Raw genomic sequence first — 22231 nt, 5'->3', positions numbered from 1 at the left:
GAGTTGGATATGAGGTATATATCTACCGGGATTTTTTCTTGTGTTTTATCAGGGGTGAGGCAGGGTTATTGTAATCCGAGATAATATTGCAAGTGGTTGTTCGACCCGTGGAGGCGTAAGCGAAGTGAAACCATTCTTGGAACGCCGTGCTGGAGGTAGCGTGAGGTTATTAGGACGTCTACGGGTGTGTTAGTGCTTAGAAGGGGTCTTAAGTGCAGCATTAAGTCCCCCAACAATATACATTCAATTCCATTCATCAATTCAAAAACTTCCAAAATATTGAACAAATCCACATAATATTCATGCTATTAACTTTGCAGATAAAGTTTTCTTGATAGAAAAAGCGGGATGTGTGAACTAAATCATACACGCAAATTCTACTAATTAGAATTCCAAAAAAACATCCAATTAAACAAAAATCAACACAAATCTCACATCAAAATCCAATCTTTCTCCCCAAAACACTAAAATTATAAACAAAAAAATTGAAACAAGACTTACTTCACAGATCCAGAGACCTTGAAAACCACGCTCCGCGGCCTCCCCACACTCAGCGAAGAAGCATCAGAGATCTAAAAAAACAAACCAAATCACAACAGCCATTAAAAACCTCAAATCCCCCAAACCCAAAACGAAAAAAATGACGAACAAAGAGTCACCAACGAGGAATCACCTTGAGGAAATCATCAATTCGGGAAGAAACAAAGAGAACGGCGGAAGAGAGAGGAATTCTGAGGTTAGAGGGCATGGCGGTGGAGAAGAACTAGGGTTAGGGCACCGGATTGGGATCTCAGGCATGGAGAAATGGCAGCGAGGTCGTTAAAAGGGTCGTTTTTTAAAGGATCAAAAGAAAGAGGAAACGATGACGAGGAGATCAAAGCAAGAGAGCAAACGTGGCCTTCGAAAGGCGGAGAAAACGAGAAGGGTTGGACTTTTTTGCGTGGGAAACGGGTTTCTCTGTTTTCCGTTTCTTGTTTTTCTGTTTTTCCGTTTCGCAAATGAGTACCTGATTTTTACGGCTTGTTACGAATTTTAGTTGGGAGTTGAGGGTCACGTGATTGGGTGATCTTGAATTTTCTTTATGGGTTCTCGAAAAGGTCTTTTTATTTAAAAAAAAATTGGAAAATTAGTTTTTTAGAGGATGAAATGATAATTTTAAAAAAAGAATTATTATGAGACAAGCAACGCAAGTCATCCCGAATAGTGAGTGCTGAGTCATTTGAATGTAGGTGAAGAGTGGGCGATATACAATCAGCTTTAGAGTAAGGAGATGAGGGTCCAAATTTTTTATATAGCTGTGTAAAATACTATTGTCTTATCTTAATTCTCTGGATCTTTTGTGGGAAGAAGTCATATGTTTTATGATAATTTTTTAAAATATAATTAAAGTATTATAACTGAGTACTATTATATGTATTTATTCTTTTAATAACTCATTTTAGGTTCACATTTATTTATTTTTTTAAATAAAATTTATTGCGCTTTCATTGAATTTGAATTTTAAAATTTGATGCCAAATGGCCCATTCATTTGAAAAGTGAAACTTGGATTGTTCATGATTTTTATTTATTTATTTTATTTACTTTTGCATAATTTGGAGAAAAAATAAATATAATTTAATAAAATTGTGTTAAAAGAGAGCCTTTGGGGAAAAAAAACAAGTTTATTGTGTTTTTATTGAATTTGTATTTTAAAATTTGATGTGAAATGGACCATTCATTTGAAAAAAGTGGAACATGGCTTGCTTGTGATTTTTATTTATTTATTTTTATTTACTTTTGCATAATTTCGAGAAAAAATAATAAAGATAATTTTGATAAAATTAAGGCAAAAAGAAGTGGATGATTTTGTCTTAATAGTTCTTTATTCTCTTTTTTTTTTGGGGACAAGTATGATTTTTCCCAACTAAACAATTTAATATAAAAATTAATTTTTTTAAACTATATATATAAAAATTAATTTTAAAATTTTTACTATTAATGAATGAATATATTTTTAATTAAGAAAAATATATTTTTTAAAATATTTAATTTTTATTGGTAATTCGTAATTAAGTTAAATTTTGGTCAATTTGTCATCTAATAATATTTCATATCAAATTAGCAAATTTATCTTGCTCCTAGCATAGCATCCTTTAATGTAAGCCGTCTCCCTCTTGTGTATTATATTCCGTTATTTTTTTTTTTCATTTCATAAATTTACAATGAATCATTGGTGGTAATTCTTTATATATATATATACACACACATAAGTACATAACAAAGATCGATCAATATTTTAATAAAATTTTTAAACGATTTTTTATCCATAAAAAATTATATAAATAAGTCGGATTTCCCAACTAAACTTCCTACCAAATCAAACCATGTATGAAAAAAACAGATGAGAAGGTGAACAAAACGTGCAACTCCCACACTAACAAAAATCAATCCACACTTCACCCAACCCAAAAGACCATAAACAAAAAAATCCTAAAAGAAATCCATGCAAAATTTGAAACACTTGCACCTTATCATAACTTATAAATACCCTAAAAATTCACATACATCTCAAGCACCACAAACTATAACTTCTTCTAAGAACTACTACTACAAACACACAAATAATGGCTTCAAAGAAGTTATTCTTCTTAGCCTTGTTGCACTGCTAAGCAATACAGGCAATGCAGCTCGCCATCTTCTTGATACTCCGGCTGCTCCCAGACAACACCTAATATTCCAAATATACCGACTATTCCGACTATACCCGACTATTCCGACTATTCCGACTATACCGACTATTCCAACTATTCCGACTATTCCGACTATACCGACTATTCCAACTATTCCGACCACCCAAATTCCTCCATTGCCATCCCTACCAAAGCCTACAATACCAGGATTAGTTATTCCAACAAATGCCAACGGCTACATTGCCTCCTATTCCATCTATTCCTTTGCCAACCATGCCTACTATTCCAAAGAGTCTTCCTCCATTGCCTTCTTTTCCCAATGTTATTCCTAATATTCCTACTATTCCTGGTTTTAAGATACCACCTTTGCCTTTCTTCTCTCCACCTCCTGCTACTACTAGTCCTTGAAAGGCAAGAGGAGAGATGAGTTTGTTTGATTTATGAAAGAGCGCATTTATTGTTTGTTAATTGTTTGGGTTTAATTATTATTTAATATGATTGTTCTCTTGATGCTTTACGTTGTAACTTGTTTGGAGTGTTTTATTTATTGAATGTTGTTCGTTCTTGTGGTTGGTTGTATTAGTTTTTCTAATCAAGAATCTCTTGGCTGTTTATATTCGACCATTAAAAAGCAAAAGATATAATCAATTTAATTCCTCTTGAAGTTATTTAATGTTGGTGGGGATGTTAAGTGGAATATAACACACCACTTTAATAAACCATTTCATTAGAGAGACACTATTTCATTAATGAAACACGCCAATTCATTAATGAGATATTTTTTCAAATAAAACAATCATCCATTAATTAATGAAATTACAAAGGACAATCTCTCATTATTTATTAAAAGAAAAACACAATCTCTCATTAGTTGTATTACAAGTGATGCTTATTGGATTAGTGTCTTTTAAAATTTTAACTATGATTAGTGCAGTGTTATATTTTGATGAATAAGTATAGATAAATTCATATATGATTTTTCACAAAATGAAATAATTAGTAGATACATCTCTTCAGCTTTTTAAAATCCCTCACGTATAAAAAAAGAAAAGTTGATTTTGCTTATAAAATCACTCACTAGCCTGTGACTATTCCTTTTGTAACTTTAGGTTTGAAAATTGATGTTAAAGCACTAACAAACATGAAAAGAAATAAGATTCATCTGATCAAGCTTTCGTTGTGAATAATTTATCAGTCTCCATTATGATCACATTAAAACAGGCAACAATAGTGTAAATAAGAATGAAAGATGACATGTGCCCCCATTTAAGAAAAGTTATGAATATACATATATATATATATATATATATATAGTATAGTGCAATCATATGTTGGGTAAATTTTTCTTTGAGATCGCTAGCTTTGGGCTTCGTTTTCACTTTGATCACTGAAAGCTCGATTTATGCTCGATTTAATCGCTAAAACTTTCAATTTGATTTTCCTTTGGCGATAAATCAATGATTTCAACGATTGATTATATTGTTATCGAAAATCCGAATTAGTCTTCCCATGACGCAGTTTTTAAGTCCCATTGGAGGTAGTACATGTTATTGAAAAAGAGAAACATCATTCATTTCAGGGTTGGAATCCCATGATTTACTACCCACTGAAATCAAATTAAAATTGAGTGATCAAATTGATACAAATTGAAGTTCGATGATCAAAGTAAAAATGAGTCAAAGCTTAGTGACCTACTAAAAAATTTACCCATCATATGTTCAATAAGTATTTATAACCTTATTTTATTAAACTTTGATGTTTATTTCAGAGTTCTACATAAACGATGGATAACTAAATATACTAATATGCCACAAGACGTGGATTTATATATATATAAAAATATTCATAGGATTATAGATTTAATTCATAAAAACAAATGAGAGTAATTTTAAAAAATATCTCAAATTTTAACTTTAAATAATTAAATCCGACTTTTATGGGAATATTTTTCAATTGATATTTTTAAATTTTTAATAAGCATTTTATCATTCATAAATGAAAAGCAATGTAATTAGTTGTTTAAGACATACATAAGGTTTTTCTCTTTAAATGAAAATTATTATCGCATGGTCAAAATTGCTCAAAACATGGTTTAAAATTGAGAGATGTGAACTTATGAATACTCTTCCAGTTTTTTTATTTGTCCCATTTTATATGGTTTTTTTTATTTTTTTTATTTTTTCATTTAGAAAATCTATGGACCTTAAATATTATTTTTTTAAATTTATTTTTTATATTTAATATACTTATACAACTTCTAATAAATTATATTTAATTACATATTTTTTAAAATATATTTAAATAAAAATAAATTTGAAAAATTAATACATTTTTTTTATAAAAATTAAATTGCCAACTAATTTCAACCAATGTTCTTAATCCATGTGAATTAGGTAAAATAGATAATTAAAAACAACTGAGAGAGTAATAAAATATTTCTAATATCAATTTAAAATAATATTAAAAAAATCTAATCACCCAGATGGTTTTGATGTTTTCTTTTTCGTTGTTTTTTCATTTATTTATTTGTTCCTTTTGTTATTTTAGATTTTATTTGAAATGCAGCAAATATCTTTGTATTGATATTTTTAAATTTAAATATAACAACAATCCATCTCATTCTATTTTTAATATTTTAAATTTTACTTTATTTTATTTTATTCCATTCTTTTTATTTAGCAAGTAATGTTTACAAATATATTCGTGTAGCAAGTAGCAACCATGCTTGTATTAAGAAAGATTATAAGGAAGTTGATCAATTCATGGATGTCATTCTTAATATAGCAAATTATAAGAATAATTTAAGGGATTGCATTGAGACTCAAATCATGTCAAAATAGCAAGTTGGAACAAGAGTATTTATCTCCTTCACTCACAACAAGTGGTGGACAAAAATAATGGCAAGTGACAACCCAAGATATATAAACGGATTGATTCAAATTTTATTTTTACATTGTTTGTATGATTGATTTGAATTTTCTCTTTTTTTTCCTTTCTTTATATTATCTTTTGTTGTAACAAAGTCTATAAATATAATAAAAGTCAAACGTTTCTCACGTTGAAAAGAGAATTCATTGTTTACAAAAATCTTTTTCATTTTTCAATTTTTCTTCGACTTGATCGTGCTCTTGAGCCATCTTCGACCCAAAAAGCTCTATATTTGAAGCTTAAGTATTAAATTATATAGTTTCTGCAGTTTCTCCAACCAACAACTCTATTTTCAACTCTAAAACAAAATATTCAAAGAATATTCTTCCCACTTCACAATTTATATATTCCTACCATTAACAAATTTAATTAACTTTAATTCCTTTTCACTTTTAATCATTGAATTTAAATATTATATTATTTTAAACTATATATTTTTATATTTATTACAAATATTTATTAAATATAAAATAAAAAAATACTTGTGAGTATTTTGAATATAAAAAAATATGAAAAATATAAATACAAACATTACATTAATTAATTAATAAAAAAATAATATACAAAACAACAAACAAGCTAGATAGTAAACCAACACATTATTGAAAACTAAAGTAGCACACTAACACACAAGTTTTTAATTATCTTCATTATTTGCGTAGCACAACCACAAATATTAAATCAATGCATTTTGAAGTGCAATATGAGCGTCTTTTTGTCCTTAATTAATTTTGCCTGTAACTACCGAGAATATTCTATTTTGAGTGTTGTAGTTTTTTTATTGTTATCGATGATAATCTATATTAGAATTATTTTCTATATTTTTATTTTATTGTTCACATAATTTTTCCTAATTTTAATGAATTTATATTTCTTGTATTATAAATTTATTTTTATTAATTAAAAATATAAACTTAAATTATAAGTTATTAATTTGATTAAAATATCAAATTGTAAGTACAAATTTTATAATAATATATATTTATGTGGCTAAAAAAATAGATTAAAATTATAAATTAATGACTCCAACCTCATTAAACAACTATTAAATAGATAAAAATGACTTGTGCTAGGGTTGCACGTGGCTTTTTTTATGTGTCATCATAGAGCAAAAATTAATTTGGCATAGAAATTAAATTAGCGTTCGGTTGGAAATGTGTGTGTTTTTATTAAAAGAGTCAAAGCTAAGGAAAAGAAAACACAATTAGAAGAAAAACTTAAAACTACGACAAAGGTCGTCAAGTCATCTAGGACGATTCAATCCCTGAGAAAATAGGGATAAATGGGGTTTCAATCTTCCAAAGTGCGGCAAAGCATCCGCTATTTGGTTGTCAATCCGGAGATGGTCTTGATATCGGAGCAGGAGGAGCTCATAAGCTTCATTTTCAGACTGCCAATATCACGCTTGAAACGCCACGCTACACAACTGTCAAAGTGCTTCAGCAATTGAGCAATTAATGCCTGGACAATCACAAAAGATTTTATTAGAAAGCCAGTTTTTTGAACTACATTGGTCTAGGGGTGAAGTGAATAGCAAGCAATCTCAGCAGAGATCGGAGAGTCAGAATGGTAGCCCATAGAACCAGCTAAGTAAAATGAGACCGAGTATTGATGATAGCAATGAAACCTAAACCACAACCCAAGCAAAGTGAGTCAGTTCAAGAAGCATCAGTATAAAGGTTATGAATCAAATCAATGCATTAGTGCGAGATTTGAAGCGGGGTTGGAGATGCTCTTAAAAAGTCATTTCATTTGAAAATTGCTTTTCCTTAAACTTTGTTTATCTTTGTCTCATTTGATTTTCATTTTTTATGTATTATGAGTTGTTCATCTTAATTTCTAGTAGTTACTTATAAGTGTGTGTACATATTTAAATAAATATATGAAAATTTAGCAAATTATCAACATTTCATACTTTTTCTCAAATGTTGCTTTTTTTAATCCTAATGTTATTTGTATTACTATTTCTCTAATTTAGTTTGCATAATAATATGGTTAAAAATATTTAATTAATTAAAATTTTGTTTATTTAAGACTTTTCCAAATATAACTCAATTATCTTATATTCCTTTAATGAGATCATCTTATAACTCATGAGCTTCAAATGGAGATAATTAAAGACTGCAGATATATATATATATATATATAACAAGCAATCAAACAAAAGAATATGTATACTTAATTACCAATTAAAGAAAGAACAATAATATAATCTTTTATGTACAAATAAGCCAACATCATGTTAATAATAAAAAAGGAAAAAAAGAACAAAAAAGCAACATGGTCTCATTATGAATTCACAAACTTCAAACCAAATCCTCAAAACTTCACAACATCCATTTGACATTTATAGATCAAGATAGGTGAGGAGTTAAACAAACCACAAAAGCATTAAGAGACATATTCTCAACAACAACAAGCTTAATTAATCACTTGCAGCACCCTTATAAATACCTTCATATATATGTTTCTCTTCAATACCAAAGATATACAAGCTTCACAAAAACTTCTCTTGAGCTTCATAGTCATGGCTTCTCACAAGTTACTCCTCTTGGCCTTGCTTGTTGCACTCCTAAGCAATACAGGCAATGCTGCTCGTCGTCTTCTCGATACTCCGGCAGCGCCGTCGACGCCAACAACGACACCAACTATTCCAAATATACCCACTATTCCCACTATACCTACTATACCGACTATTCCAACTATTCCGACTATTCCGGCAGTCCAAATTCCTCCATTGCCATCTGTACCAAAGCCTACAACACCAGGAATAGTTATTCCTACAATACCAACAACCACATTGCCTCCAATTCCATCTATTCCATTGCCAACCATGCCTACCATTCCAAAGATCAGTATTCCTCCACTGCCTTCTTTCCAATTGTTATTCCTACTATTCCTGGTTTTAAGATGCCACCTTTGCCTTTTTTGTCACCACCTCCTGCCGCTACTAAGCCTTAAACTCTCAGTTGCATGCATTGATTTGGTGTTGCTTGAGACGTAGCTTATTTATTATTATTATTATTATTCAGTGTGCTGTTTGTGGTTGTGTTTGTATTTGTCATGCAACTGGTGCGTTTAGATCTATTTATAATATTGCACTTGAGTGTGGTTTGTATTTGTGATGTAACTGGTGCATTTAGAGCTGTCTGTATTGTTGTATAATTGAGTGTGGTTTCATAGATTGTAATAGTTTCATTCATATATATATGAATATTATTTCTATTTGTTTTTATATACTTTTATGATCAGTGCATGCAATGTATCCCTAAGGTAAATAGGGTGATCTAGATCCAGTAGACAATTAAATAATCACCAAATGCAAACCAAAAATCACAAACAAAATAAATAACATAGAGATTTATGTGGAAACACACAAAAAGGAAAAACCATGGATGACACAATCCAAAGCAATTCACTATGTGAAAAAGAACAAAATACATGAGAGACTTACAAAGATATGAGAGAGAATCCAAAAATACAAGGAGTCTCATCAGAGAAGTAATCCGGAACAAAGAAGAGCATTCTAAAATAAAACAACTTTAAAAACTCTCTTTAAAACCCTAATTAATTTTGGATGGCTATATAATATATAATATATATATATATATAAACAAATATTCAACACTCTAAAAAAAAAATTAAAATAAAATTAAAATTATATATGTAACAATTTTTTTAAAAATATAAATAGACCCTTGGCTTTTAAAAAAATTAACAAATCTTCAATGGAATATATCTATATCAAATTGGTTTTATGATTCTCAAATCAATATATAATGTTAGTGGATATTCGGTTCACCGGGACTAGACTATAATTATCACTCAAATAAAAATATTATCAGCTTAAATCTAATTAAAATGGTTAGCACCTTAACTCAAATATTGGCTGTATTTACTTTTTAATAAGCTACGGATATAACTCTTTATTTTTAATTAAAAATAAAATAAAATACTACTCTCTTATTGTATATATGTGTGGTTTTTTAATTTTAATTCAGCTTGTATAAAAAAATTTCTTTAGAATAATTTTTAAATTAACTTCATTAAACACATCTTTATTCATCCCATAGATATCCAACCCAAAAATTTATAGAATGATAAATAAGTAAATTACACTAATTAATTATTTCCCTTGTAACTCTAATTTTTAATAATTATGCTTTAGAAATAAACTTTAATTTTGTATGCAAAATTTTTATTATAAATGCTTAGCCTATTAGTTGAGACATTATATCATTCATATTTAATTTATATTAATTTAATATTATTATCTTATTAGATTTATGTATGTCTATATAGCACTATAATTCTTTAAAAATGTGTGGAGTACTGCAATAATATTACTTTTTTCAATTTTTTATTATCATAATGAAATTTACTTTATCATTTCACAATGAATTATTATTCTGGTGGAATAAACACTTATGATAAATTATTAATAAAAGTTAAATAGCATTTTTCATAAAGCCCAACTCATCAATCATCTACAACAAACAAAAATGCCATGGAAATAAATATTGTAGTGAATTATTTTTATTTTTATTTATTATTATTATTATTATTAATTTTGGGAAGTAGTTCCAAGTGGATGTACCAAAAACAAAAGTGACAAGAATAATCAAAGAATAATAATAATACCAATAAAAGAAATTAAGAACAACAAGATAATCCCAACTTCCAACCAAATTAATTCTTAATCATCACACCAATAACACAACAAATTTCTCAAAGAAAAAACAACAGCATCTATTGAACATTTAGAACAAGATTGGTAAGAAGTTAGTTAAACAAACCACAAACTTGCATGAAATGGTCTAACAAACTTGAAGACCAAAAATACAACCCCTTCATACAAGCAACACTAACATCCTTAATTATAAATACCAAACAAAGACTTGCAAAACTTGCAAGGTATCAAACACATGGCTTCTAACAAGATGTTCCTCTTAGCCTTACTTGTTGTACTGCTAAGCAATACAGGTGCAGCTCGCCGTCTTCTCGACACTCCGGTGGCACCGACGACACCGACTATTCCAAATATACCCGTCATACCGACTATTCCGACTATCCCGACAACCCAAATTCCTCCATTGCCATCTTTACCAAAGCCTACAATACCAGGATTAGTAATTCCTACAATGCCAGCAGCTACATTGCCTCCTATTCCATCTATTCCATTGCCAACCATGCCTACTATTCCAAAGGGTCTTCCTCCATTGCCTTCTTTTCCAATTGTTATTCCTAGTATTCCTACTATTCCTGGTTTTAAGATACCACCTTTGCCTTTCTTCTCACCACCCCCTGCTGCTACTAGTCCTTGAACTATTATTCTGGATGTATAATTAATGAGGAAATTGGTTCTCATTTATTTGGTGTTGTTTGAGCTTTATAATTACTACTCATTGTGGTTGTATTTGTGCTCTAATTAGTGTCTACTGCTTAGGCATGTGTGTTGATTTATTTGAGTGTGGTCTCATTGATTGTAATAGTTTTTTAATATATACTTATTAATAATATTATTTTCTATTTTTGTGTTAATTATTCTCTATTTTTGTGGTTATGGATTTATGTGATATGGTTAATAAAAAATTACAAAGAAAATTAAGTATAATTCTCATCTTTGATAGAGGGTGTCAAATATCTTACTTGATTTTAACCAACCTGATAAACATATTAATGATATCATATTTATGCCTAACAAGATTTTCATATAATTAATGGTGGAGCCAGAAATTATAAGATAGGAGAGCGAATTATAAAATTCAAAATTCCATTAATAAAATTTTTATAATTTTTTAAATGTATCCTTATATTGATTTATAGTTTAATTTATAAAAATTAAGTGTCAAACGATATTTTTTTTTTAAATTTCTGTTAATAATATAATAATATATATTATATAAATTAATTTATAAAAAACCAAAACCAACAATCTTGTGCACCCCGCCTTTCTTGGTAAAGAACATTTGTAAAAAATAAAACATAGATTATATATATATACTACATAAAATAATTTATAACAATCAATAGATCAATTAATATTTTTAAAGATTATTATATTTTAGGTTTTAGGTATTAATTTGTAAAAAAAAAATTTGTTCTTAAATTTAATAAAAACCCAAAAAAAAAAAAGAGATATTTAAAAAAAAACTAAAAAAGCTATAAAAAAAGATATAAAGAGAGAAAGAGAGAGAGAGAAGTAAAGCAATAAAAAAGATATAAAGAGAGAAAGAGAGAGTGAAGTAAAAAAATGGGAGGAGGCGGCGGCCAAAAGAGATATTTAAAAAATAAAAGAGTAATTGCTCAAAAAAACGTCTAAACAACTTTACTGTTGGGTCAAAAAAATTCTTTCATTTTTTCAAATTTTTTGAAAGTCCTTCATTTTTCCCAGAATTATTTTTAAGTCCAATAATTAGATAACCTGGGATTTACTAGTCTTACGTCACGTTCAAATTTTAATTTTGCTCTTTTGTTTTTTTACTTCATATTTATTATTCTTACATCATTTTCAGTTTTTAGTTTTGCTCTTTAGTTTTTAGTGAATCTGCTTACTATTTGATGAATCTATTAATATTTGTGTGTTATCGAACGGAATTCGAACTTCCAAAAATAACGGGGAGAGATGAAATAGAACTAATTGTAAAAAAAAAAGACTGTATAGAATAAAATTTTATCAGAAGGACTTATTAGAAAACTTAAAAAGTTTCAGGGACAAAAAAACCGATAAAGATATATATATATATATATATAGAGAGAGAGAGAGAGAAGTAAAAGGGTGAGAGAGGAGGGTTAACCGGGGCTGGGGGCGGAGAGAAAGAGAGAGAGAATTAGTAAAAGGATACTTCTATTAAAATTAAGTTTATGTCTGCTTTTGGAACAAAATAATCATATATCTAATAATATAATTAAGTAATTGTTTTATGCATAAGTAAAATTATTAAAATAAAATATAGATCATATATATATTTTATGTAAAATGATCGGCTAGTTGATTTGTGAGCCGAACTAATTTTATTTTTCCTAACTTTTTTAAGTCAAAAAGTTTAAATCATTTTAGAATCAAACTAATTTTCATCTTAAATGCATTGGATTTTAGAAACCAACCAGGTCAATTAATCATTTAATCAGAGGTATACACACAGAAAAAATCTTCCAAAAATAAGGGAAAATCCAACCATGCATGACTATCATTCCCAAGAGTATTCCACCAAATCTCTCCCTAAACCTTGTGATTTTTAATTTTAAATAAGGACAAGCAACAGACAGAATTTAAATTATAAACTATTGAGTTGGAACAAAAATGAGTAACCATTTAGCGGATGATTTAAGATGGACATGAAGTATTTTATTGAATAAAAAAATTAAAAAAATAATCATAAAAGAGACGAAGATCAACAAAATTAAAATTATTATTATTATAAACTTATAAATCAAATAATTTTTAAAAAAAATAGATAAACCATATTTATTTTAGTTAAAAATAAACTGTGGTGCCTTATAAATAAGTTTACTTTTACCACCATGAATAAATACTTTTATAGCATATCATCCTCTAATGGACAATAATTTCATAGACAATTATCCTCCAGTAATGCATTATTAACATCATAGGATGAACAGTACTTTATTCAATAAACAATCTTAATGTCCTCTTTGATAAAACTCAACTCATCAAAACTAGTCATAGTTATCAATATAATAATCAAAACAATCAACAACAAATCGCATTAAATTAAACCTTTACCAATAATACCTCAAGAAAAATAAGACAAGTACAACTTCAAACCAAAAACTAAAAACTTCACACCAAAAACAGGCAACCAACTTCTCCAAAACAACACCATCCATTTGACATTTAATTAGCTAGATCAAGATTGGTAAGAAGTTTAACAAACCACAAACACATTAAGAACCTTATTCTCAATAACAAGAATATCTTAATTAATTAAACACTTGCTCCCTTATATATACTCTACACCTTCATATGTTTCTCTTCAATAATACCAAAATTAACCTCAGAGCACTTCTTGAGCTACATATAGTCATGGCTTCCAACAAGCTATTCATCTTAGCCTTGCTTGTTGCATTGCTAAGCAATACAAGCAATGCAGCTCGCCGTCTTCTTGATACTCCGGCAGCACCAACAACACCGACGACACCGCCAACTATTCCAAATATGCCCACTATACCTACAATACCGACTATTCCGACTATTCCAACAACACAAATTCCTCCATTGCCATCTCTACCAAAGCCTACAATACCAGGATTAGTTATTCCAACAATGCCAGCAGCTACATTGCCTCCTATTCCATCTATTCCATTGCCAACCATGCCTACTATTCCAAAGAGTATTCCTCCACTGCCTTCTTTTCCAAATGTTATTCCTAATTTTCCTACTATTCCTGGTTTTAAGATGCCACCTTTGCCTTTCTTCTCACCACCTCCTGCTGCTACTAGTCCTTGAACTATTATTTTGCATGGTATGAGATTGGTTTGTATTGATTTGGTGTCGTTTGAGTTATGTATTACTGAGAGGTGTTGTACGTGTTCGTGCTTTAACTAGTGTTTCTTGGATCTGTGTGTATTAATTATTGTATTTGAGCGTGGTTCCAATTGTCGTAATATGTTTTGTATTCATCAATAATATTGTTTTTCATTATCGTATTTTGAATAATTTCATTGTCCGCTGCAATTCTCTCTTGGAGACTAACCAATGAGCTTTCTACCATTTCTATGTCATGATGTCTCTATCTTTTCCATATATTTATAGTTATTGTTTACTGTATTAACATCAATTTTCAGGCCTACTGATCTACTGTTGTACCTCTGACTTTCTGTACTTGTGTTTTTTTTTTTTAAAAATAAATGTGATTTATTGACATTTTTTTAAAAAATAATAATTTCATTGTGTGAAGCCTATGTATATTCATATATTTGTGACATGTATGGTTTTAGAGCTGTGGTTTCAGAGTTGTTAATTAATGTTAATTAGTAGATAATTAATTAAATATAGTTTAAACATGATTAAAACAAAGTTGCATAAATTTAAGTATGGCCAACCAACAAATACAAAAATAAAAAATAAAAATTGAGAGACAATAATCTTACATAATAAACAACAATAATTTTATACATTTTTTAAATTAAAAAATAATCGTTATATCATAATCTAACAATTACAATCAAATATTTTTAAAAATTAGTAATTCTAAGGACACACGGTTGATGTTTACCCTATATATATAGAGTAGAAATAAAATAATTATTTTCCCAACAAATTAACTCAAGAGTGTTAGAATAAAAATTATCAAAATGACAAGCAAACATCATTTAACATGGTGTGATAATATATCACCCCCCACGAGCACTAATGACAGCATTTTTTATGGTTGATGTGGAAAAAACATAAAATAATGTCACACTAACAATGTAATAAAATAAAACTCATGTTGGGAATTGGGGTATAGCACAGTGATTTCCACCATACCTTGCAAGTGAGGTGTTTAGGGTATGAGCTCCTCAATTCACAATGCATAGAGCCTTTTTATAAGAGGAGCGGGGGATCCGCTAGAATCATAGGGGCGTGTACAAACCTCGGTGGAGCATGTGGGAGCGGGGCCCGCGCACACGTGGGTGCTGGGACCACCCGCACACAACCACTGCTTACATATTTCATAAATGTGCCTTCAGCCGAAAATTAAACTCTCACCAATAGGCAAGAGTCCTATCGGTGACCCGTGTACCAATAGACTGTGTGATCATTGGTGGATAGAGTCTCTTGTTGGAGATATGTATATATTAAGAGCATTTCTTCTCCCTAGCTATGAGGTTGTAAGCTATGAGAATTAATCCATCGAAAGTATACAAATCACCATAACTCATACATTTATATTCCTGCATGTCCCTTGATTAAAGCGCTTATCGCTTAATTTCATTAAAAAAAAATCTTGTTACATTCATATACCTAAATTCATGAATTAAAATGCATATTTGATGATATATGATTTAGTGATAAAAAATCAACTTTCAAATTTTATTTATTTATTTGTATTCATATAATAAATCTAAATAAGTTTTAATTAAAAAAATATAAAGTCACTATAAATTATTATATTTTTATATATATAAAAAACAGATAAATCATTACTCCATTACCAATTAAACAATAGTTACACAAACTTGGAGTGAAAACGGAAAATGTATAATACTAACAAGGTAGAAATATGCTTTTATTCCGCCGAAGGTGAAATTGGCCTAACTGGAAAAATGATACCAAATTAAATGTGCATGATTAATTACCATCTAGTCATTATCAACTAAAATAATAATTTAAATATTTATATATATACAGTAGTAAACTCTATATATCCTTATTATTTTTATTTGATAACAACTCATGTCAAAATTCCTAGCCTCTCAACTCAGTTCATTGACTGGTTTGTGAAGTAACAATCAAGCAATCAACCAAGAATTGACAGCATTAAGCTTCCCAATAAACAACACAGAAAATAAAACAATCATAAATTCAAACCAAACTCTAAACCATCACACCAATAAGACAACTAATTCCACCAAATCATGGGCATCCATTTGACATTTGGAACAAAGATTGATGAGAAGTTGAGCAAACCACAAACACACATGAAACTTCTCATCCATAACAACCAACTTAATTAAACACTTGCACCATTATAAATACTCTATACCTTCATATGTTTTTCTTCAGAAATGCCAATAACTAGTAGCACTTTTTCTTCTTGAGCCACATATATATGGTCATGGATTTCAACAAGGTGTGCCTCTTAGCCTTACTTGTTGCACTACTAAGCAATACAGGCAATGCAGCTCGCCATCTTCTTGATACTCCGGTGGCTCCAACAACACCAACTATTCCGAATATACCCACTATACCGACTATTCCGACAACCCAAATTCCTCCATTGCCATCTCTACCAAAGCCTACAATACCAGGATTAGTTATTCCAACAATGCCAGCAGCTACATTGCCTCCTATTCCATCTATTCCATTGCCAACCATGCCTACTATTCCAAAGATTTTTCCCCCATTGCCTTCTATTCCAAATGTTATTCCTGGTATTCCTACTATTCCTGGTTTTAAGATGCCACCTTTGCCTTTCTTCTCACCACCTCCTGCTACTACTAGTCCTTGAACTATTATTTGATTTGCATGGTATGAGATTGGCTTGTATTGATTTGGTGATGTTTGAGCTTTATTATTCAGTGTGGTTGTACTTGTGTTTTAATTAGTGTATACTGTTTAGGCATGTGTGTTACTTGATTTATTTGAATGTGGTCTCATTTATTGTAAAAGTTTTTTTTTTTATTCATACTTATTAATAATATTATTTCCTATTCATGCATGTGTTGATTTATATCATCAGAGTGTGCACTGTTTTTTTTAAAAAAAAATAATAAACCGCTTAAATTAAAAAAAAAATACAACGTAATACATTAAAAAAATCATTAAAAATATATAAAATTATAAGACAAATAAAAAAACAACATATTCTAAAGTAATTGAAAAAAAAAAAATAACGAACACTCTGCAAGAAGAATTAAACGGACTTCTCCGGTGTAACTCCACACCATTATACTCTCGCTGGGCGGAATTTGTGGAATTGTTCGTCCCTGCAATGATGATAAAAGAGAGTGTGTGCTCTATGATTATGGACTTATATATGTAGTATGGTTTGAAAGATGTTAAATGCCGGTGAATATTTGTTTAAGAATGATCAAAACATAATCAAATAAAGTGTAGTATGGGCACCACTTTTCTGTTGACTCTAGAAAACGAAAAGTCTCCTTTTTAATAAAATTGGTAAAGAGCTGGAATTAGGATAATGGGGGCAAAGTTGGGAAATTTGAAATTGGTTTTGAGGGAAATTTTTTTATAAAATTTTAATTAAATTAATAATAATGTGAAAAATTTTAAATTATGTTTTTAAAAGATTTAATGATAGTTATCTACTGACATATATTTTTTTTAAAAAATGTGGATAAATTGCTTCATCTATTGATATTTTCAAATTATTTATTTATTAAATAATTAATTTAGAAAAAAATAGATCAATATTAAAATTTTAAATTGACAACAGAGGAATAAGTTATTTTTTATCATTCTTTGATAGGTCAATAATATCTTAATTTATTAATAATAGATTCTTCCACGGTGTTCATGTTCCAATGAGCAAACGAGTTTAACCTCCTGACATGGCTAGAAAATTTAACCAAATTCTGATTGATTTGAGAAACATATAAAATTTTCATTTGTGCCTAACAAGATCTATTTTGATCCATGTAAGCTTGCCACTTACTCACCTATCTAACATGATGTAATTAATATACGATAAAATTTTGGAAAAAAAAACTTTGGAAATCAGCTAGAGTTAGTCTCCTGAAACCAAATTATCGTAAATCTAATAAATATTTACTAATTATAATTATCCGTTGTAAAAATTAACATAAATTATATCTTAGCTAGATGACATTTGTAAATCATTATGGTCAAGTTGACATTTGCCTCGGTGATCCATAGTAATATAGATTTTTTTTGTTTGATATGTTTTCTGGGATACTATATTAGAAGTCTTATAAATTGATTTTTCGGAGTAAGATATTGAGGGTCCCAAAATTAATAATCCTTTCTTAATTTGTGTTTTTCACATGCACATAGTTTCTAACTTAAAATTATAATCCAAGATTTAATTATTTGGACTAAAACAACAAGATCATATGTGGAAGTGCCCATATCCACGAAAAGTGAATATTTTGGTTGGTCTAAAACAACAAGATCCTCATCCTTAAAAATCTGACTGCTTATTAGTGCAACAAGCCATTGACTCTTACTTCATCCTTTGTCATTTAACAATCAAAATATATAGTGGATCACTGATTTTTTCAATATCCTTTCGTTGTATAAATTTGGAATTATTATGAACACTTATTTATGCTCTCTTTTATGTACCTCCTTGGGTGACTTAAAATTTCACAGCCTAATAACGAAAACTTGAGCTCAACTTGAAACGATAGACTCGCACAAAGATACATTAAACTACGTACACTTTAGCAATTTTGTACCTGTGTTAATCCTGAGGAAATCTCTCCCACTCTTTTTACCAATATTGAGGTAGGGCGACAAGCGCCAACCCTCAGGGACGTACGTGGGGCAGGGGTATCGCCGCCACGTTCTCACCCTCTAGAAAACGGGGAGCGCGGTTCATGGGAATCGAACTCGCGTCTTCCCAACACAAGGAGGCCCGGGAGTAACGCTGGGCTCCTCACCCGTTGGTTTTTTACCAACATTTCACATGTTTATTCTCTTAGAATTTTTTTATTTATATCTTTTATATGTTTTCTTTATGTGCTCCAATATTACTGGACACTATATTGTTCTCCTCTCATCCATGCTTTTTATAACCCTTTTTTTTCTCTTTAATACAAGTTATTAATGTACCTTTTAAAAAAGAGAAAAAAAAATCTAAAATTTAATAATCAATTAATTACAATATATGGTGAGATCAACCCCATGTAACGTCTCACCGAATTAATAATTTTCTAAAAAAAATCATTAAATTAACTATCATTATATTTATATATTTCTATTTTTTATATATTTATAATATAAAATATATGTTCTATTTTTCTTTAATATATTATAAATATATAATTTAATAATATAATTCTTATATTCTTATTTTTATATTTTTTTTATCAATTTACTTTACTTACCTGAAAAACTGTAATAAACAAGTAACTAATGCGCCACCATACTTGTTCTTTAATACTTTTTTATGGGATGTGAAGAATTATTAATTGAGCTACCGTAAATTGGTGCATCACCATATTTGTTTGTTCTTTAATACTCTTTTATAAGATGGTGCTTGTCTTTTTATTTTTTTTTTATATGTATATATATATAAGGTGGGATGTGAAAGTCTCATACTGGCTCTCAAGTGCTCGATCGATTCCTCTATTCTTTCCGATCATAGTGTCACGCAATTTAGAATGAAACGTACTGGAACCCACCTCAACCCATTTAAGACCTGCTGAGTTATTTATACTCAAATGAAGAAAGTCAAAACGGTTCATTGGTGAGCAGTTAAATGTTATCATTCAAGTGTGCAGCAGTAATAATAATGGATTCAATATTTATAAACTATTTTTTTTTAAAATGTAAACAATTCACGTATCAAAGACATATACAAGCATAAAATTCCTATCTTCAACACATTTATACCTCACTCTTCATGCATTAAGATTTAAATATATTTTTGCAACAAAAAATAAACATCTAACATAGAGGATTCTATGCCATTAGGTCCATAAGTAATATATAGATATAAACACATTTTATTTAATGAAGTTTCTACTGGAAAATTTTTAATTTCTCAATAATTCATTACGCTATTGCTCTCACCTTCTCACCGTCCAACCACCCACTCAACAACGAAGACGTTATGCACCGGCACAACCAAGCACACCATAATGCACCGCCCAATCAAATGAAGGGCAAATTCGGCATTGTTGGAATATTTTTCCCTGCTATTATTCTTATATTATAAATGATTAGTCACTATTGTTTCATGGATAATTATCCCCAATGAATGGACCGTTAATCTCATGAAATAAACACTAATTACCCATAAACAAATTTTAATGCCCTCTTGATAATAATGTTCAACCCAATAACTCATCTCTTGATAATAGTAATCAAAACAATTAAGAAAGAATAGCATTAACTAATCTCACCAATAACTTAAAAGAAAGAATAAGATGATAAAGAAGCAGCACTTCCATTAAGCTTCATGAAGTTTCCCACCGCCATTGACTCTTCTTGAACCTTCTCACCGACTCAAACTTACCATCCTACACAATTAATCTAGAACTCTCTGTCCACCGCCTCACACCACTATAAATAAGTGTGCTTCATTGCTTAGCAAGATAAGTAAGCTTAGATAGTTGCTAAGCAAAGCAAGAGTGAGAGTGAGTGCTAAGAGTGAGAGTGAGTGTAGTGTGAGAAAAATTAGAGTGAGAGAAAGAGAGTGTTATTTTGAATAATTAATAAGATTAAGTTCCATATATTCTCTCTCCACTCAACAATTTCTGGTATCAGAGCTAGGTTCCAGGGAAGATTCTGCCAGATCATCGACGAGTGCCCGAGCATAAGGAGTTCACCGAGTGTTGCAGAAGTTCACCGGTCGGAGTAAGTGAAAGTACCCAGTATTCGCCGAGGAGGCTCGTCGGACGTCGGGTGACCCGGATCTGACTATGGAGTTCACAGGTACGACTGGTGGTTTAAAGAAATTAAACAATAATAATTACATAAATTGGAAAGCCTGCATAGAGTCCTATCTACAAGGACGAGGACCTATAGGGGAGGTTGTAGGGTGGGTCGGAAAGCGACTCCACGGATGTCACTTTACGAAGAAGTGGCGGATCTTTGCTGAGTGATTCTAAATCAAAGGAGAAGAAAGCTCGGCGGCGAGAGAAGTCAAAAGATGAGGCTCTGCAAAGTGGGCGCATCAAGGCCGGTAAGGCAATGTTTGTTCTGAGAACAGCTGTTGAAGATGAGCTGTTAGAGTATATTAGAGATGCTGCTACACCAAAAGTTGCATGGGACACTCTCGCCACACTATTCTCCAAGAAGAATGATGCTCGTCTCCAACTACTTGAAAGTGAGCTGATGACAATCTCGCAAGGAAGTATGACGATTAGTCAGTACTTCACCAAGGTAAAATCATTATGCAGTGAGATTGCACAGGTCGCCCCTGAAGAGAAGATCAGTGAGCAGCGAATGAGGAGGATAATTATCAATGGCCTTAAACCTGAATCGATGGGTTTATGGTACTGCTTTGTAGGTCGGCCAACACAACCAACATTGTTGGAGCTGGAGAATATGCTCGCCAATCAAGAAGCATTAGCTAAGCAGATGGCTGGTGTTTCCTTGAAGCAAGAGAAGGAGGCACTCTTCGTTGGTAGGAGGAAGGGTCGATTCAACCCTAAAGCGAGACCTGCAAAGCGAAGACAAAACAAGACAGCAAAGGAGGCCAAAGGAAAAGACTGACTTTTCAGGGGGAGCTCGTAGTCAAAGGAGTACCAGCAATCCTCCATCCAAAGGAGGTGACAGTCGAGATGATCGCTGCTACAACTGTGGAAAGAAGGGGCACTATGCACGAGACTGTTGGCATAAGAAGAAAGGCCAAGGAAATGCAGCAACATCAACAAGCTTCCAAGATACCAAACATCAAGGAAGGTATGATAGTGAAGAAGAGTGGGATGTTGAAGCAGCATTTGCAGTGGTCACCACCAAAGTAGAGGAGCAAGAAGAGAAAGAGGTGGTAGCTCACGGCGGCAATAACAAAAGCAAAAGAAGATCAATTATGAGAATGAGTCGGATCATCGACTCTAGTTGCTCCAACCACATGGTGGTGACATCAAGAAATTAGAGGGGCTTGGAGGTACAAGGGAGCGGTGATTGTGATGACTAATAACTCCAAGCGCCCATCACCCACATTGGTAAGACACTTATCTCCCCGCGCTCAATTCGGATCAAATTAAGTTGCGGGGACGTCTATCACGTTCCCGGGATGAAGAAGAACACATTGT

The 22231-nt window shown here is 30.7% G+C and overlaps 3 protein-coding genes across 3 annotated transcripts; all 3 read left to right on the top strand.

Annotated features, from left to right (window-relative positions):
- The first annotated feature begins 8084 nt into the window (after positions 1–8084).
- On the top strand, positions 8085–11062 carry LOC120263674 (protein PELPK1-like). The gene is made up of 3 exons (XM_039271637.1): positions 8085–8602; positions 8707–8750; positions 10496–11062. Exons 1-3 carry the CDS (start codon positions 8127–8129, stop codon positions 10921–10923), a joined length of 948 nt encoding a protein of 315 aa, XP_039127571.1. The 5' UTR covers positions 8085–8126; the 3' UTR covers positions 10924–11062.
- A 2559-nt stretch (positions 11063–13621) lies between these two features.
- On the top strand, positions 13622–14236 carry LOC120263563 (protein PELPK1-like). The gene has a single exon (XM_039271517.1). It carries the CDS (start codon positions 13647–13649, stop codon positions 14067–14069), a length of 423 nt encoding a protein of 140 aa, XP_039127451.1. The 5' UTR covers positions 13622–13646; the 3' UTR covers positions 14070–14236.
- Positions 14237–16325: 2089 nt separating this feature from the next.
- On the top strand, positions 16326–16949 carry LOC120263564 (protein PELPK1-like). Its single transcript, XM_039271518.1, has one exon. The coding sequence runs from the start codon at positions 16378–16380 to the stop codon at positions 16774–16776; it is 399 nt and encodes a 132-aa protein (XP_039127452.1). The 5' UTR covers positions 16326–16377; the 3' UTR covers positions 16777–16949.
- Positions 16950–22231: the final 5282 nt, after the last annotated feature.

This window comes from Dioscorea cayenensis, chromosome 6 (genome assembly GCF_009730915.1).
Source record: "Dioscorea cayenensis subsp. rotundata cultivar TDr96_F1 chromosome 6, TDr96_F1_v2_PseudoChromosome.rev07_lg8_w22 25.fasta, whole genome shotgun sequence".
In the NCBI taxonomy this organism is placed as follows: domain Eukaryota; kingdom Viridiplantae; phylum Streptophyta; class Magnoliopsida; order Dioscoreales; family Dioscoreaceae; genus Dioscorea; species Dioscorea cayenensis.
The sequence above is the reverse complement of the archived record's forward strand: the minus strand, read 5'-3'. Positions and strand labels throughout refer to the sequence as shown.

What these genes read in the sequence shown, in the direction of transcription:
- LOC120263564 (XM_039271518.1), top strand. Translation starts at nt 16,378, where the DNA reads ATGGTCATGGATTTCAACAAGGTGTGCCTCTTAGCCTTACTTGTTGCA.
- LOC120263674 (XM_039271637.1), top strand. Translation starts at nt 8,127, where the DNA reads ATGGCTTCTCACAAGTTACTCCTCTTGGCCTTGCTTGTTGCACTCCTA. An exon ending in TTGGTGTTGCTTGAGACGTA is followed by an intron (nt 8,603 to 8,706) that starts GCTTATTTATTA and finishes ATTGCACTTGAG; the next exon opens with TGTGGTTTGTATTTGTGATG. An exon ending in TGGTGCATTTAGAGCTGTCT is followed by an intron (nt 8,751 to 10,495) that starts GTATTGTTGTAT and finishes TACCAAACAAAG; the next exon opens with ACTTGCAAAACTTGCAAGGT.
- LOC120263563 (XM_039271517.1), top strand. Translation starts at nt 13,647, where the DNA reads ATGGCTTCCAACAAGCTATTCATCTTAGCCTTGCTTGTTGCATTGCTA.